Below are 17,418 nucleotides of genomic sequence, written 5' to 3'. Positions count from 1 at the left end.
TTCCAGTTTCCCCCTCCAACTCCCCCCAATGTCACTGGATCTGCTCGGTATTTAAAATGACAGTTCGAAAGCACAAGATCCTTTTAAATACCATATTTCATTAAGATCTCATAACCCGTTGGTAAGTTGCAAATACCTATTTTTTTCTAATTTATCCAAATTACCCCCCCCCCCCCAACTCCACCAAAGAGAGTGGATACGGTCCGATTATTTCAGTCACTTATCTTGGACTTGTGCTCATTCTTCCCACCAAGTTTCATCCTGATCTCTCCACTTTAAGCGTTTTCCGAGATTTCCAGTCCCCCCCCCAATGACACTGGATCCGATCAGGATTTAAAATAAGAGATCTGAGGTACAAGGCCCTTCTAAACATGAAATTTCATAAAGATCCGATCATTCCTTCGTAAGTTAAAAAATACCTCTTTTTTTAATGTTTTAGAATTAACCCTTCCCCCCCCCCCCAACTCCCTCAAAGAGAGCGGATCCGCACCGGTTATTTCAATCACGTATCTTCGACTTATGCTTATTTTTCCCACCAAGTTTCATCCCGATCCCTCACTCTAACCGTTTTCCAAAATTTTAGGTTCCCTCCTCCCAACTCCCCCCAGCATCACTGGATCTGGTCGGGATTTAAAACAAGAGCTGTGACACATGATTTTCTTCCAAACATCAAATTTCATTAAGATCTGATTACTCCTTCGTAAGTTAAAAATAGCTCATTTTTTCTAATTTTTCAGAATTACTCCCCCCCCAACTCCCCCAAAGGAAGAGGATCCGTTCCAATAATGCCAATCACGTATCTAGGACTTGTGATTATTTTTCCCACCAAGTTTCATCCCGATCACTCGGCTCTAAGCGTTTTCCAAGATTTTAGGCTCTCCCCCCAATGTCACAGGATACGGTCGAGATTTAATATAAGAGCTCTGAGACACAATATCTTCGAAACATCAAATTTCAATAAGATCCGATCACTCCTTCATAAGCTAAAAATGCCTCATTTTCCTAATTTTTCAGAATTACCCCCCCCCCCCCCCAACTCCCCCAAAGAGAGCGGACCTGTTCTGGTTACGGCAATCACGTATCTAGGACTTGTGCTTAATTTTCTCGCCAAATTTAATCCTGACTCCTCCCCTCTAAGCGTTTTCCAGGATTTTAGGTTTCCCCACCCCAACTCCCCCCAATGTCACCCAATCCGGTAGGGATTTAAAACGAGAGCTCTGAGATGTCTTCAATGTTGCACCGGATTAACTCATTTCTTCCTCCTGATATTATGGTTTCTCTTTATTATGCTTTTATTTATCCTTACCTTTCTTATTGCTGCTCTGTCTGGGGTAATACTAATAAATCTCTTCTCTGCTCACTTCAAAGAGCCCAAAATAGGGCAGTGAAGGCTACTTTTCTTCTCCCTCGGCTTTACCCTTCCTCTGATCTTTATAATGATACTGGAATAGCTCCGCTGGATCAAATTATAGGTAAAAGTACCCTTTATTTTGCGCATTCTGCTTTTCTAGGTACTCTCCCACCGCCCCTACAGCAGTTTTTCTCACGGACAGGCTCAGGTAGGTACTTTTCTTCTTTACGTAATTCTTCTCGACGATTTATTTTACCAAAACGATCTTCTACAGCAAGCCAGAGGTCTCCAGTATATCAATCAATTCTATTATGGAACTCCATCCCTTCGGATGTCCCTCTTTTTCTTTCTGCAAAGGCATTATTTCGTCGGGTATTTCCAATTCAATAATTTTTCTCTCTTTATTAATCCTTTCCTAATTTGTATGTCTCTTCTCTTCTTTTAAAATCATTTTCAGCTATATGTTAATCTCCTTCTAAATCTTCTATCTGTTAAATATCCTATCTATTCAATGTCCTTGTCTTGTTCCAGTGTTTTTTTTTGTTTTTTTTTGTATATATTTTATAATAGTGTTTTATTCTTGTTCTCTGTGGTCCATTACAAGCAAAGCTTCTTGGGCCTAGTAACCACTTTACTTTTGTAATAGTTTTTTCTTTTAGTATCAATAAATTGATTGATTGATTTTGATTGATTGAGACACGATATCTTTCCCAACATCAAATTTCATTAAGATCCGATCACCCGTTCGCAAGTTACAAATACCTCATTTTTAGTAATTTTTCCGATTTAACCGTCCCCCCATTCCCCTCCAGATGGTAAAATTGGGGAAACGACTATTGAATTTTTAATTTAATCTTGTCTGGTTCCTGATACACCTGCCAAAAATTTCATCACCCTAGCTTACCTGGAAGTGCCTAAAGTAGCAAAACCGGGACAGACAGACCGACAGAATTTGCGATATGTCACTTGGTTAATACCAAATGCCATAAATATTTTACATCAGCTCAAAATTTCAAATCATAAAGCCACCTCAATTCGCGTTTCACAACCAAGGGAACATCACCCGGAAGTAAGTCTGCTTGCTTTAATTCTCAACGGCTTGTTTTATTTTTAAACAGCCATTTAGAACTCTTTTTCATAAATGAGCTCAAAATACATTAATTTAAACAAACAAGCAATTAAAGCAAAATATATGAGAATAAGTTCATTTAATGGTCGATCACTATTCGTCAATATATGTTAGAATTTACAATATAACGGAGGTTAGGGTCGCTTCATATACCAAGAGTTCTTGAAATTTCTTTAAAAGTTCTTAAAGGAGTTTGCTATTAAAATTTCCTTTGGAATTTCGGGCGAAATGTAAAAAGTCATCCAAAATCCTAATTTTAAGCACAATAGCCAAAATAAACTTAAGAAGTATTCCTTTGTTTAACAAATAGAAGAAAATAATGTCAATTGAAAATGAATTGAAAAACAATAAAAAAAAGAAGCTTTTCAAATAAAAGTAAAGAGCAACACCAAACCAAAGACGAGCACTTACTCAGACTTAAAAATAAATTCAAATAATAATTCAAGCTTGAGACAAATATAAGTAACTATCACGGAGTAAATGAAATCCAAAACAAAGAAAAATTTTGATGAATAATCAAGTCGATTTTAAAACGAATAGAAACTACCACAAACGGGAGTAGGGTTAACGCCTTTAAACGTCCTAAGGACAGAGCTTTTTTCACTCTACTGAACACAAAATATAGTTTAAAAGTGTTCTGTTTTATAACGCCGATAAATCTGAAATTGCTGAGACTTTCAGGAATAAATATCCTTATATATTTAACAGTCAGTCTAATTTCATTAGTTCTTTTCATTAATCTTTGTTTTTATGGCGATTTTCTATTTGTTTTGTTGAGGTTATTACAAACAAAGACACACTGCCCCAAACAACAACTGTTTTCAGTAAAGCACAAATGATGCTCTGTCCTTTAGAAACATTAGGGGGCACTAGCTCTGCTTGCTTTTTTGATAATTTCTGTTCGTTATAAGTTTGACTTGATTATTGATTTTATTTTCTGTTCGTTTTGGGTCTCATTTATTCACTGAGTGATTCTGTTTGTATAAATTTGGGTTATTAGCTGGTTTTGCTTCTGCTCGTCTTTGGTTTAAAGCAGCTTTCTACTTTTTATTAAAAAACTTCATTTTGAGAAGTTTCTGAAATTAAAACTAGTAAAAGGGCGGGCTTTGTCGACTTCATCAGGTTTTCGTATCTCATCTTGCTGGCTATTGTTTAAAGTTAAGCCCCTCCGCTTACTTAACTCGACAATGAGCCCCTCAGGCCTCCCAACGAGTTTTATTATGACATCAAGTTTTTGGTTTTATCTCGGTTTTCTTTTTCCTTTTTTATTGTTTTTTTTTTCTATTATTCTCATGGTACGAAAATTATACTGCATTAATTTTATTTTTAAAGCTTGATTAGTTTAGCTTATTCCTAAGTATCTAAATATACATACACACATGCATAGGTAACTAGAAAACTACACACACAAACAATTTTATTAATATAGAGCACAAATAGTGGTTAAAAACAATAGAACAAACTGTACCTTGTTTTATTAGAGCTAGGCATGTCTTAATCGCCTCTGCATACTTTTTTTCCGCTTTCAGAATTCTGGCATGAGCAAGCACATTCTGCAAAAGAAAGTTGAATAAAACATTTTGTTAGGTGATATATATCCCTGTTATACTAACCCTAACTTTCTGGTAATTTTTATTCTAATGAAGATATCAATCCTATCTAATTAAGAAGGTTTTGTTTTGCTAACAATTTCAAATTGTTTCTATGTGAGGTGCAGTTTTTCAATTAAGAAGTTATAAAGAGTGAGGATTAATGTAGTTTTTCCATTAAGGAGTAATAACTATCGCTACTATTATTGCTAATATCAATTTCTATCCGCTTAAAGCTTATATTACAAAAGGAGAAATGGTCCGTTCTCGGTCCATTAATACTCCAGTGAACAAGAGAAAAAAGCCAAAAAAATATTTTAATATACATATATATATATATATATATATATATATATATATATATATATATATATATATATATATATATATATATATATATATATATATATATATATATATATATATATATATATATATATATATATACTAGCTGTTGGGGTGGCGCTTCGCGCCACCTGTAGAATCTAAAACTCTTAGCTGGTCGTTAAAATATTATGCTCTTCCTGATAATACACGTTTCTTACACTGACTTCGAATAACCCTTCCAAAGTTTTTACGTTTCTACGACAACTCCTTCCACACGAAGTGCCTTTGTAACAAAAAAAAACAAAAAAAAAAACGAAACATTTTTTCCATTTCGCTCTTTACTTAGGCAGCGACATTGTGATTTCAGTGTCTTAATTAAGTTTAATCAAATTTTATATACTTATATGGATGTATTTTGTTTATAAATGGTAACTGCCATTAATACTGCCATTGTTGGGGTTAATGGTAACCCCAACACCTAGTTGGTGGGGCGCTTCGCGCCCCCCAAGCCCCGCGCGCGTAAGTCGTTACGCGCCATATTAGTTACGCGCCATTGTAGTTGTGTCCCTGTGTCCCACCTGTGAATAGAGATAGATATAAATATATGTTTTTAACTACGTAAAACATGCGAATATACAACATTCTTCGCTGTCCCATTGTCTGTGCATATAAATAGATTGTCAGGTTTACTGACTCTTGAACATGCAACATATAATTGTCCATGGGAAAAACAGTCCGTATTCAGATCTATACCTCATTATTCTAATGATGTGTCCCTGTGTCCCGGTCGTCATTTATATTCCCTGTGTCCCGGTCGTCATTTGTGTCCCGGTGTCCCAGTTTGTAATTCTCTTTGAGTGTCCCGGTCGTCATTTATATTCCCTGTGTCCCGGTGTCCCGGTCGTCATTTGTGTCCCGGTCTGTAATTTCTATTCGAACAATCCCTGTGTCCCGGTCGTCATTTATATATCCCGCCTGTGCCCCCGGCGTCCCGGTTGAAGTTGTGTCCCGCTCGTCATTTATATTCCCTGTGTCCCGGTCGTGATTTGTGTCCGGGTGTCCCAGTCTGTAATTTCTCTTTGAGGTTCCCGGTCGTCACTTATATTCCTTCTGTCTCGGTCGTCATTTGTGTCCCGGTCTGTAATTTCTCTTTGAGTGTTTTTTCTTTTTAGTTTTTTTTTTTAGTTTTTTACCTTTTTTCTTTTTTCAGTTTTCTTTTTCTTCTTTATTTTTCAGCGTCACTATGAAGTACATATCGACGAACCTTTGTTTTTTTAACTTAAATCTGGTAGGCATTGATGACCTTATCCAAGTCAAAATCCCAAACCCAATCATCATCGCTATCATTTTCAGTTTTGATATGTTTTGACTCTCGCTGTCCAGGTGAATTTTCATCTAACTGCGCGGTTTTGCGTTCAAATACCGTTAATGACGTCACCGTCAAAGCAAAAATGACGACAACTAATTTCATGACGTCAGTCAACACAGAAACATGACGTCACCTGATCCACAGACAGACAGACAACTTATTTTTATATATATATAGAAGATATATATATATATATATATATATATATATATATATATATATATATATATATATATATATATATATATATATATATATATATCCCCAAAAATGCGTTATGTCAAAGTTTCAAAAATCTTTTTTTTTTATTATTGCATCCCCTCCACTTTGCGGACCCAAAATGGTCCAAAAGAACTTTTTTATATCGATTGGCCTGCAAGTTTTTAGAAGAGCTGCTTAAACTAAGTTTACCAAATATTTTGCTTGGAAAGAGAAGGGTATTGCGGAGCCTAGAAATGGGCGAAAAATTTTGTTGTTCCTGATCACTTCAAGCTATAGCCTTAAGTCCATGGGAGAAAAGGAGCTTATAATAAAAAAAAAGAAATTATAATTTGGCGGTACAATATCCGCCAAAATGCGAAAAAAAGCTGAATTTCCTATGGCTAAAAAATTATATCCTAAAGTCCTTGAGTCAAGAGGATCCCAGTACAAAAGAGAAAAAGAGTCACAAGAGAAACTATGCGTTCCCCCGACAAGCTGTCAAAAGACATATTTTCTCTAACAACTAAACCTGAAATTTCTAGGTCAAGGGAACTCTCATAAACAAAAACAAAAATAACCGAGTCCGCTGACTTTTTAATGAAAATCAAGTTGTCATAAAGCCATGGCTAATTGGAGAAAAAGCCAAGACGGTTAATCTGAGTAAGAGGCAAAGTTGGCACTTTTCCAGGATTGTATAAAAATGATGTCATTTCCCCCTGTTGATAGATAGACTATCATTCATCCATCCTAGGACAGAACTAAGGTAGATAGTCATAGAACTAAGGGATAATCGAGATTTATGTTTCAATTCATGACGGACAATGTCCACTGGACTTGTGCAAAACTAAAGTATTGTATGCAAAAGTAAAGTATAGTAAAGAATACGGCATTGGATTTTACATTCCCTGCCGATCGTGCTGATCTCCGTTTTTTCCCTTCAGCTAGGAAGTGCAATGGGAGGTTGGAGGCCAACCGTCTGTGCTTTTGCACACCCTTCTTGTTTATTTTCCTAAGATTTCTCCGGGTACCCAGTTAGAGCTGGGTCAACTCTGGCTGAGCTTACAGAGTCACGCCACTGACCCCCGTCCCAAACCAAATAACTGGGAACACTAGGATTCGAACCCTCACCGTCTCAGACAAAGGATCTTACATCTAGCGCACCAATCCACTCGGCTAGGACGGCCACTGTCCAAGCCCCATAGCAAAACAGGGGATTGAATTTGCTTTAAAGGCCCCAAAAAGCTGGAACCAAAAAACATTTTTTTCGATTGCTTGAAACTTGTATCAGAAATTCCTTGGATCAAAATGAACATTATTTACAGGAAAAAAAAATCACTTTGCTAGAAAACAGGGCCATAAAAATCCCGATAACTTTTTTTTTCTAAACAACTTAAAAACTTGAAATCTTAAATCCTTGACCAAATGCGCCCTAATTTAGAAGCCAATTTTCCTTTGGTGGCACGAAAAGCCTCACAATTGCAGTCCGAAAACTCCTTTTTTTTCCCGATTGGTTTAAAACTTTCGAGGATCGGTGCCAGAGCTAAGGGGGACTACAAATCGTTTGCAGGAAGAGGGTTTTAAAAGACTCGGAAATAGGCTGAAGACTTTGCTGTCTCTAATCAGCTCGAGGCTTTTAGCCCCAAGTACCAAGGTAAAGAAGAATCTAATAAAAATTAGGATAATTCCCTTTCAAAAATGGGGACCAAAATTTGTCTTTCTAGTAAACTCAAAACTAGTATTTTTAATCCCTTGAGCCAAAGGGATCCTAATTTAAGAAAAGAAAAAGAAAGTAGTGTGGGGGTTCCAGGATCGAGCGCCATTGCAAGCAGTTCTTAGTCTTTAGAAACTAACAGGTGTTATTGATTATGCAAACCAGGTTATTACCTTAAAGTTTTGCTTTGGCTGTTACATAATTGTTTACTTATGTAAATGTTTTCTTCAAGAATTCCTTGGTTATTATGTAATTGTTTAAAAACCTAAGGGACGTAGGATATACCCTCAAGGCCCACGAGTCAAGAGAGGAAACCCTAGCTATAAATGATCTTAGTACAATGTTTACTTACGTAGATGACGTAACTTCGCAAGACTTGTTTTGGTTCCAAGGGACCTTCATAATTTCAGCAAAAACAGATTTTGAGCGTCAGCGACACTTGTTTTGTTAGAGCTTACGGACCATTTACCTCAGTATAGAAAGAGTTCAGTGCGTCATCATTGTGGATATAGTTCATAGCGTATTCTTTAGTAATGGATGTTTGGCATTAGCAGCTTTGGTAATGTGGACGGCACTAGCAGCAGTGAAATGAAACCTAAAGCACCTAACATAGCACTAGAAATTACAAGGGGTTGTCGGCTAACCCTTGAATAAGATTAGATATTTACAAGATAGGTGATATCATTGAACAATTTCAAGTTGGAAGAATAGTTATGTTTTGCATCAAAAGTGAATATAACGCATATACAAAGACTAAAAGATGGAATAAATGCGTTAGTGAAATATATTGAAGAAAATGATCTGGATCAATATATAAAAAAGGAGTGAGTTTGTTACTTTTCCATTTTTGAAAATGTTTTTTATCTTGTTGGATATTTTACTGGAGATAAGAAAGTACAAAGAACCTTCATTCATTAGCTTTGTTAGTCTATAGTCGACAGTAAGAGTGTCAGGATTAAAAGTGATATGATTTGAGAAACAAAAAGTCATGCGGAATCTTGTGACTTCACAAAAATATTTAATTCTAAATGATCATTTTCAAGAGTTATCTCTTCAAAGGAAAATATTCGCTCAAAGAATGCTTGAAGATATAATGAAAAATTGTTCTCCATCTTTGGACTACTGCATGAGACTTACGTCGTGGGCCAGATGCTCTTACTCAATTAATTGACATACTGATTGAAACAAAACAAAATGATATTACGGATTTACTTTTGGACACTAAGAAGACCCAATCATAACAGTAAATAAGTCAGAAATCCTGTTCTATTTATTGAGCTTTGGGCTTATTTACGGGCTTTGTGACGTTAATCGATGACTCCTCCCTTAAATAAAACGTACATTCATTTTTTCGTTCGCAAGTCAGTTTTTTTGGAATTGAGACAGTCAATAGTGAGAAATATTCTAAACATGTCCACCATGTTTGTATGCACTGATGGGCTGGTCATCCTGTGAGAATTGTACTATTGCAGATGACTATGATGAAAGTGTAGATAATGTAATCAGTGCAAATTGCAAAGAGGATATGCAGTGCAAATTAAAGACTGCAATTCCTATCTTGAAGATGTTTGTGACTCTAACACTAGAGGTTTCCTATGCTCCAATTGTCACTATGATAAATGTGATCAATGGGAAAATATTTACCTTGGTATGATTGCAAAAAACCCGAAACCTGATTTTAGTTTATTTTTTAGAGCCTGTATCGTCGTGGTTTTAAACAATTTTGGGAGGAAGAACCAGGTCTATGGTTCAATTGTTGGAATAACAAGGGAGTCTGGGTTTTACGACATCGCTGTGTATATACTGTCTACTATGATTTTAAAGCTACTGATTGTTATTTGGCGGTAACAAAAAGTGATTCTTCATATGAGAATCTCGTGTGTGACATTGCTTCAAATAAGCAAATTGAAACAAATGAATTTTACAATATGAATCAGAATAATATTACTTACAAAGAGATACAATAAAAGTAAAGTTACATTGTATTGTAAGAATGTGGCCCTGACTTTGCATGCCAAGATGGGAACAAGCTGAATCCTGGCAAGCTGCCATCATTTATCGTTGTCGATGGTAACCTGTACGTGGAAGAAAAAATCTAAAGAATGGATACTTTTATTGCACATACACTTTTTAATAATAAACAAACTCACAAAAATTTTAAAGTACTTTACTCTAAGAGCACTGAAATGTATATTATTCAGGTAGGAAAGGGTATTTGTCAACTTCAAAATTGTTCAATTGAGGATTGTCTACATAAATACTGAGAAATTCACCGTAAGTATTGCGAAGACATCGAAAAATAAAATATGGTAGCGCCTGAAAACCCCAGCTTTAGTTGATATATCTTGTACCCGTATCAGATTTTGGACAATAGATTTCACATTTTTCTCAAAAAGTTTCTTTGATGTGGGGCTTGTAGAATACATACGGCAGCCGAAGAGGATCAAAAAATTTAATATTCGTCGCTGTTTTAAAGATGCACAGAGATGACCTGTCTTTACAGTTAACAGGCTACTATTAGCAAAGATAATGCTATCACTATCATTATGAATAAGTTCAAGGAAATCCGAGGGTATGCAATACGTTTTATATCTGGACATGTACGGATCCAAGTTGAACACAGTAATTATTTGAAATGTGCTCATAGTGCCAAGTCTAATAGAACACTTTCATCAGGAGTAATTTCCCAATAGGTTTCAAATTTACTTACAGAGATTAATGATATATTCTCTACCGACGACTCGGCAAAGGTACACTCTAAACGTACAGTGCCCATTCGGACAATACTCATATCTTGAATACCAGACAAATCCAATACAATGATACCATGAGTTTTGGTAACACTGTATCGGTTATACCATTTTCTACTAGTTGAACTCTCGATTTAGAGATTGCATTGTCAATTCATATAGGGTCCTGCAGGATTTATCATAGGATAAATTGTAGAGTGGTCTATTTACTTTACATACAAGAGATGAAAGTCCAAACATTTCAAATTAGTGTGGGAAATAAAACCATGATCCAATTGTACAAGCATTTTTTTAAAAAGCCAATGCAAGTTTTGAGGGAATTTTGCCATCGATAAAAGAAGAGTCGATGTAGGTACGTCAACCCGTGGAAATATGTCGTTGCTTCATAACTGTGTGTAGAACGAGCAGTCAAATATTATTTCCACTAGCTCTTAATTTTACAATTGCCAAAGGAACAGAACTCAAAATCTGTTGTTTTCGTACATGAAGTATTGCCAAAGTGAGAGAAACTGTTGCATCAGGTGCAGTGGCAAGTATCTTTCGCAAAATAAAATTAGACAGGACAAGGTGTAACTTTATATCAATCTTAGCATTGGGAGTCATCCATTGAGGTATATTAAATATTTCATGATTTATTTTCCCAACCAAGTGTAAATCATTACTTTTAGTCTGTTTACGTAAACTGGAAGTGTCAGTTTCCGTTTTAGATTCACATTTGATGCCTATGCCTCTCAAATTCTTAAAAGACATTGGACTCATGAAGATGAATTGCAGTTAAATTGCACAGTTTGAAGGATTGTTGCTTGTACTCACTAAAGTTTAATTTACGTAAACACTTAATCATCTAAACAAATTGTGTAGTACATAATTTTCATAGAATAACCCCTCGGCAGTACTTGGCTTTCAATTATTAGATTTTTTACAGTCAAATGCAAATCTATAAATTTAGAAGTTAGATCTATGAGATAGTCTTCACAGGAATAAATTTGAAAATGTAAGTTTGCAGAAAGCAGTTGTTTCTGGTAGAATTGTTCATAGTAACCATGTTTTATACACACATCGACTTTTCTGCATTGTAAAGATTCAATGATCATGTGACAGAATGATGAGAATCTTTTTGTGGTAAATATGCGATTTCTAGGAAAAAACAGATCATTTTTCGATCTAATTTTTACTATTGTTTTCTTTTTCTTCTCTAACAAAACTGACGATTTTCGCTTCTGACATCAGCAAAGACTGGTGACTGGTGAAGTATTTCTTGCCCTTTTTAAACCTATCCTGCTTTATTATGATTTTAATCGATCGCAGAGGGGTCGTGAGTTGGACTTGGGAAATGTGAAAGTTTCTTTGAAATCCTTCTCAGAGCCCCAATCATGTAGTGTAGAGGAAAAAAATCAGCGACAACCGGATCAAAACCTTTTTTAGCCAGGAGTAGAGTAGAGCAAAACAGCTTGGCAAACCAATGGCCAAGACTGTAACCCGACATTGAAATAGTCTATTCCATGACCAAATGTCGTGGTCTAAGAATGCAAGCACAGCAATCAATATCAGAACAAAAAAAAGTACTTATTCTATTAGCCATCTCACTAGATGGGATCAAAATGACATGTAATCAAAGACAAATCTTTGGTTATTGCTAAAGGATCGTCTAATTCACTTCTTAATGTTAACTGACCAGAGTTTCAAATATGAAGTGTTTACAGGAATATATTACAGATGCTTAATGTCGTAGTGGTGAATGTGTTGGTTAGTAGTTTTTCGTTTGAGAAAACATAGGAGGGGGACATTAGTATTACCGACTCTTGATGTCTCAAAGAAATATACAATTGACCGATGAGAACCCAGGTGAAGAGTCTTTACAAATAACACGTTCCATCCCACTGACAGTACCAGCACTTTTACCATTGATTATATTATTTTCAAAACCAAGAACATCTCTCAGATTATCGTTGGTATGAATCATTTGATTCTCAATGGGGGAGCTAATGTAAACCCTATTATGTTCCATTGAATAGTTAAAGTGGAATGCATCGTTCTTACAAACAGATAATTTTCAATTGATTGCACGACATAAGTGGTTCATGCTACCATATTTTTTATATTTTAGAGTCAGATGTCGATATAAATCAGAATTAAGGGATTTTATCCATTCCTCTTCCTCACCATACACTGGCCAATCGTTTGGTCTAACTTTTACATCATATGTACGATCTTTTCTCAGGATATCATATGGACTTTTGAGAATACAATCAACAAGAACAACTTCACACTTTCCTTCGAATTTGATGGTGAAGGAAGGATTTGTCCAAATATAACTTGTTTTACTAGATGAATCATAAAGGGCATCGGAGATATTGTACATGAATATCACACGGAAATCATTGGGCATTGTGAACATCTTCAGCGGCAATTCAAGAATTAAAATCAGAGTTGTATCCTAGCGAGCGAACAAGCAACGGTCTCTTACTCTTGCGAGTTCGATTCTTTAGTATCTTTCGAACTTAAAGAGATCCAGTGGTTTTCGCTATTTGTAATTCATACTCGTAAAGACCACCAAGAATCTCACCATCTTTCATATAATGTACACGATATGTTACAGGTTAAGTGTCTAAGACTTTTGAGACTTTAAAAAGTTTATTGGACTACAAGTAATTCCCTTTTTCAAAAATATTACTGGTTCGGCTGATTCGAGCTGTATCACAAACATGAAATTTCTTCTTTTCCACATGCCTCCCTTCATTGGGATATTGTTCGAGAAAATTTTCAGGTGTATTGTTACTGTGATGAACTTCAAGAGGACTATGATTAAACAGGGATTGATGAGGACGTTGATTATAAATCAACATGATTTTTATCTAAATCATGAATAGAAGTAGCAGTATTTTCAACGTACAATATCTCGAGATTAAAAGTCGAATAGTTCTTCTCAATCGTTCTGCCAATGCCGCCTTTATCGGACAATGGCTATGATAGAGCATTGTATTATATTTCAGTAAAAACTTTTTTTTACACGTGGATTGAAAACTTCAGTACCTCGATCTGTCTGAATTTTCCTAGAGCAATCTTGTTCAAAGATGGATTCAATAGAACTCGCGACTTCATCACCTCTCTTAGACCGCAATGAAATGGCATATGCATTGCGACTAAAAACACGGATTGCGAGTAAAATATACTTGTAGGGTCAATTGCGATACATTTGAGCCTAGTCTAGCGTAAAAAGATCGGCATGTAATATATACAACGGGAAAAGGTTTTTGTTTTAGAAAATGACTACCAAGAACTCTATGATTTCGATGAATAGTGTAACTTGGTTCACTCTGTAAATACTCTGTCGCTAGATTCTTTTGAAGTCCAGTAACTCAAGCAATTTTGGTGGGGGGAGCTTAAAATTTCCATTTCAAGTAAATTCTCATAAACACATCTCAAAACCTGAACCATTTTGAACGTTAACATGTTGTGGAGTGTCAACAATCTGTTTTTAGACTAACAGGTGATAAACTGTTATTAAGAAGCCTTTGCTTGCTACATTGTAATATCGAATCATCATCCCCATTTGTGTGCTGTTATTTTCCAAAAATGATTTAGAATTATCTTTTGATATTTGACCATATTCCTTTAATCGATTTAACACATATTTGTTCCCAATAAAGCTTTTTGGGAGGTTTGATGAATTGAACGAGAAAATAAGGTTATTATATCACCGAAGGTTTTAGTTTTTATTTTTACATAGAGAATTATATCAGTTCTAATTTGAATATAGTCTCACCCTATTTTTGGGGGAGGGGAGAAGGCTATTCTTAATATGCATAGAATCTTACCTGAAAATAGGCTCTGGCCAAATCCATATAATAAAAATCGTGGTGCACCGTTCATCTCGAAAGTTACACTGATAGTTCTCCACGTTTAAATCCAGTTTTATAGCCCGCAGAAGAAAAAGAGAATTACCCGGTCAATTACCCGCTATGAGAATAACAATATATTGCACAGCGCTGTTTGTTGCATAGCAGGACCCCTTTGTTTATGTTGAAAAATCAATATATAACGGAATGCTTTTGTCTGTTACTAACAACGAAAATGAAAATCAAAAGAAAGGCTCGTGCAAACCAAAAACATATGTCATCAAGTAAACATCTGACAATAATCCGTTTTCACAACCGAGAATCTCCCACTTGACTAGTGGGCCCTGGGGGTTATTCCTACCTACCCCTGGTAGTTTTTTTTTTCTAATTTTACGTAAAATCCAAGAAATCTTGATTTTACACGAGAGACTCGTGTAGACCTCCACGCAAAATTATGTCGTCTACATAAATAAACATTGGAGTAAAATCAATTTTTACAACCGAAGCTTCTCCACTCGAGTTGCGGGCCCTGACGATTTTTTCTACACCCTTAGGGTTTTTAACATTTGCACAATCAAAGAGATATCGAAGAAAAAACATTCCCTGTTACGTAACAACAACCTCCCTATAGTATTAAGTAACAAACAGGAGCGTGTATTCAATGCCAATGTCTTGAGGGATTAGCAACTTCAGGTTGCTAATCCCTCAGCACTAAGCCGTTCAGCACAGCTTAAAAAAAAAAATAATTGGGGCACTGGACCCCTATAAATCAGTCAAAAACTTGTCTTTTGCTAGCCTGAAACTTGTATGTGAAATTTTTCAGGTCAAGGAGATCCCGATTCACATTGAAAATAAATTTAATAAAAAACAACACTGGTTCAACTGGAAACTAGGCCCAATTTTCTTAATTAATCGGCATTTTCATAATACTTACCAGTAATAGAATTATATAAATTAAAAAACAAACAGAACTTCATTCAAATAGGTTTTCAAAACGTTTTTTGGAAGAAAAGCAAAGAAGAATCACGCTATGGCCTTTAGAGGGGGTTGGGGGAAGTTACAGAACCAATAAATTTACAAAACCTGCTTAATTATACAAGGACCAAGTTTTTCTTTATTTAGGATTCTTTTATTAGCTTTAAATTTTATATAAAAGAATTAAACTAATTTACTCGATTTAACATAACACACCTCATATTAGACTTTTCACTCCTTTTTGCCTCCTTAGGCATCCAGGGTATCAACAACAAGTATCCACTTCGCAGTTCCTATTTCCACAAATATATTTTCCCAATCGTGTAGCAGAGATAGGGGAAACTCTGGTACTTGATCCTGTAGATTGCCCGGGAAGGCTGCCTTGGGGGTTCTAACGTCAGTCATTCTCAAGATATGGACTAGTTATTGCCATCGATGTTGGTCAAATCACAATGAAAATAAATTAAATAAAAAAACACCGATTCAGCTGGAAACTAGGCCCAATTTTCGCAATTAATCTAAATATACTTAATACTTAGCAATAATAAATTATATAAGTTAAAAAACAAACAGAACTAAATTCAAAAAGGTTTCCAAAAAGATTTTTCGAAGAAAAGTAAAGAAGAATCACGCTCTGGCCTTTAGACGGGATAGGGGGAGGAAGTTACAGAACCAATAAATTTTAAAAACCTGCTTAATTGTACAAGGGCCAATTCTTTTTTTATTTAGGATTCTTTAATTAGCTTTAAATTTTATTTTTTTTTTAAATGAACTAATTTAATCAATTTAAGATAACAAACCTTATATTAGACTTTTCACTCTTTTTTGCCCCCAGAGGCATCCAGGGTATCGACAAGGAGTATCCACTTTGCGGTTCCTATTATCACAAATATATTTTCCCAGTCGTGTAGCACAGACAGGGTAAACTCTTGTACCTGATCGTAAAGATTGCCACTGGAAGGCTGCCTTGGGAGTTCTAAGGTCAGTCATCCTCAAGATATGGCCTAGTTATTGCCATCGATATTGGCAAATGATGCCATTAATAAGAAGTTAATTTTTCGGATCGCAATGTTTGAGACTCGATTTGCCAATGTATGTTCAGGATTTTTCGGAGACATTTATTTCCAAAGGCCGGGGTCCTACGCACTTACTCAGCATTAATGTGTCATAAATCGGATGCATACATCAGAATCGACAAAATATTACTATTGAGGAATGTTTGACACGGAGTGGGAAACGTCAGATTGGCTAAAATGACCATACCTCACAATGAATGATAAGAAAAGGAAATAAAAGTGCAGGCCCGCAAGGAAGATTTGAAATTTTTAAGAAACTTTAAAATTTTAACGGGTGAAGATACGTCTTTCATTAGTATGAAATAAAAAAAAACCTTTCGCCTCAAAAGAAGCTTCTCAAAGAAAAGCAAAGCGCTAAATTAAACCAAAGATGAGCAGAAATGAATTAAAACAATACTTCAAGTACAATAATAACGGACATCACTATCAATAAATAAATGAAACCCAAAACGATATAACTTGTATTTTACAATAATATGATTTCTGTGTGTTTTGGGTTTCATTTACTTATTGATAGTGATTTATGTTTGTTTTAAGTTTGAGTAACTATTTGACTGTAGCTATCTAATCGTATTTAGTTTTATGTAGCTCTGTACTTAAAAAAATCTTTAGCGGTAAGAGTTTTTCTTAATAAATTTTATTGTTTTTATTGACATAATCTTTTGTATTGGTTAAAAAAGAACATTTTCAAAAAAAAAATCATATTTTTCTTAAGAATCAAGATTTTCGCTTACAATTTATATCTTGGACAAAATTATAATAACAATTATATTAGAGAACTTTAGATGGGTGTGTATAGCGATTATCAGTGAAATAAATGGATTGAAAAGCTGTTTCATTTATATATAGTCGTGTAAATATTGTCGTATACATTTGTATATATTGTATATATATTGTCGTATTTTGTGTAGGTGATTTTTCGTAGTTTTACGCTTAAAAACTTATTTAACTTTATTTCTGCATTAACTCCTCACTTAAGACAGTCTAATTCAATCTTGACAATGATTAATTTAAGAATTAATTATTTATCTTATGTTCAATTCTCAAATGATTACACTTGTCTGGTTTGGCATCCATGTCCACCAAAGATCAGACATCTAC

The 17,418-nt window shown here is 35.1% G+C and overlaps 1 protein-coding gene and 1 long non-coding RNA gene across 2 annotated transcripts in view; one reads left to right on the top strand and one right to left on the bottom strand.

Annotated features, from left to right (window-relative positions):
* The window catches only part of LOC136041795 (general transcription factor 3C polypeptide 3-like), a gene marked incomplete at its 5' end in the record, with an annotated part of 171,234 nt that overhangs the window by 127,666 nt on the left and 26,150 nt on the right, over positions 1–17,418 (bottom strand). Inside the window, 1 exon segment of the mRNA XM_065726550.1 lies at positions 3,949–4,033. Coding sequence (XP_065582622.1) covers positions 3,949–4,033 — 85 coding nt within the window.
* LOC136041796 (uncharacterized) overlaps positions 1–17,418 on the top strand; it is a 28,934-nt gene that overhangs the window by 5,056 nt on the left and 6,460 nt on the right. The gene's annotated exons all lie outside the window — the stretch shown is intronic.

This window comes from Artemia franciscana, unplaced genomic scaffold (genome assembly GCF_032884065.1).
Source record: "Artemia franciscana unplaced genomic scaffold, ASM3288406v1 PGA_scaffold_38, whole genome shotgun sequence".
Lineage (NCBI taxonomy): Eukaryota > Metazoa > Arthropoda > Branchiopoda > Anostraca > Artemiidae > Artemia > Artemia franciscana.
This window is presented reverse-complemented; position numbering and strand designations above follow the sequence as displayed.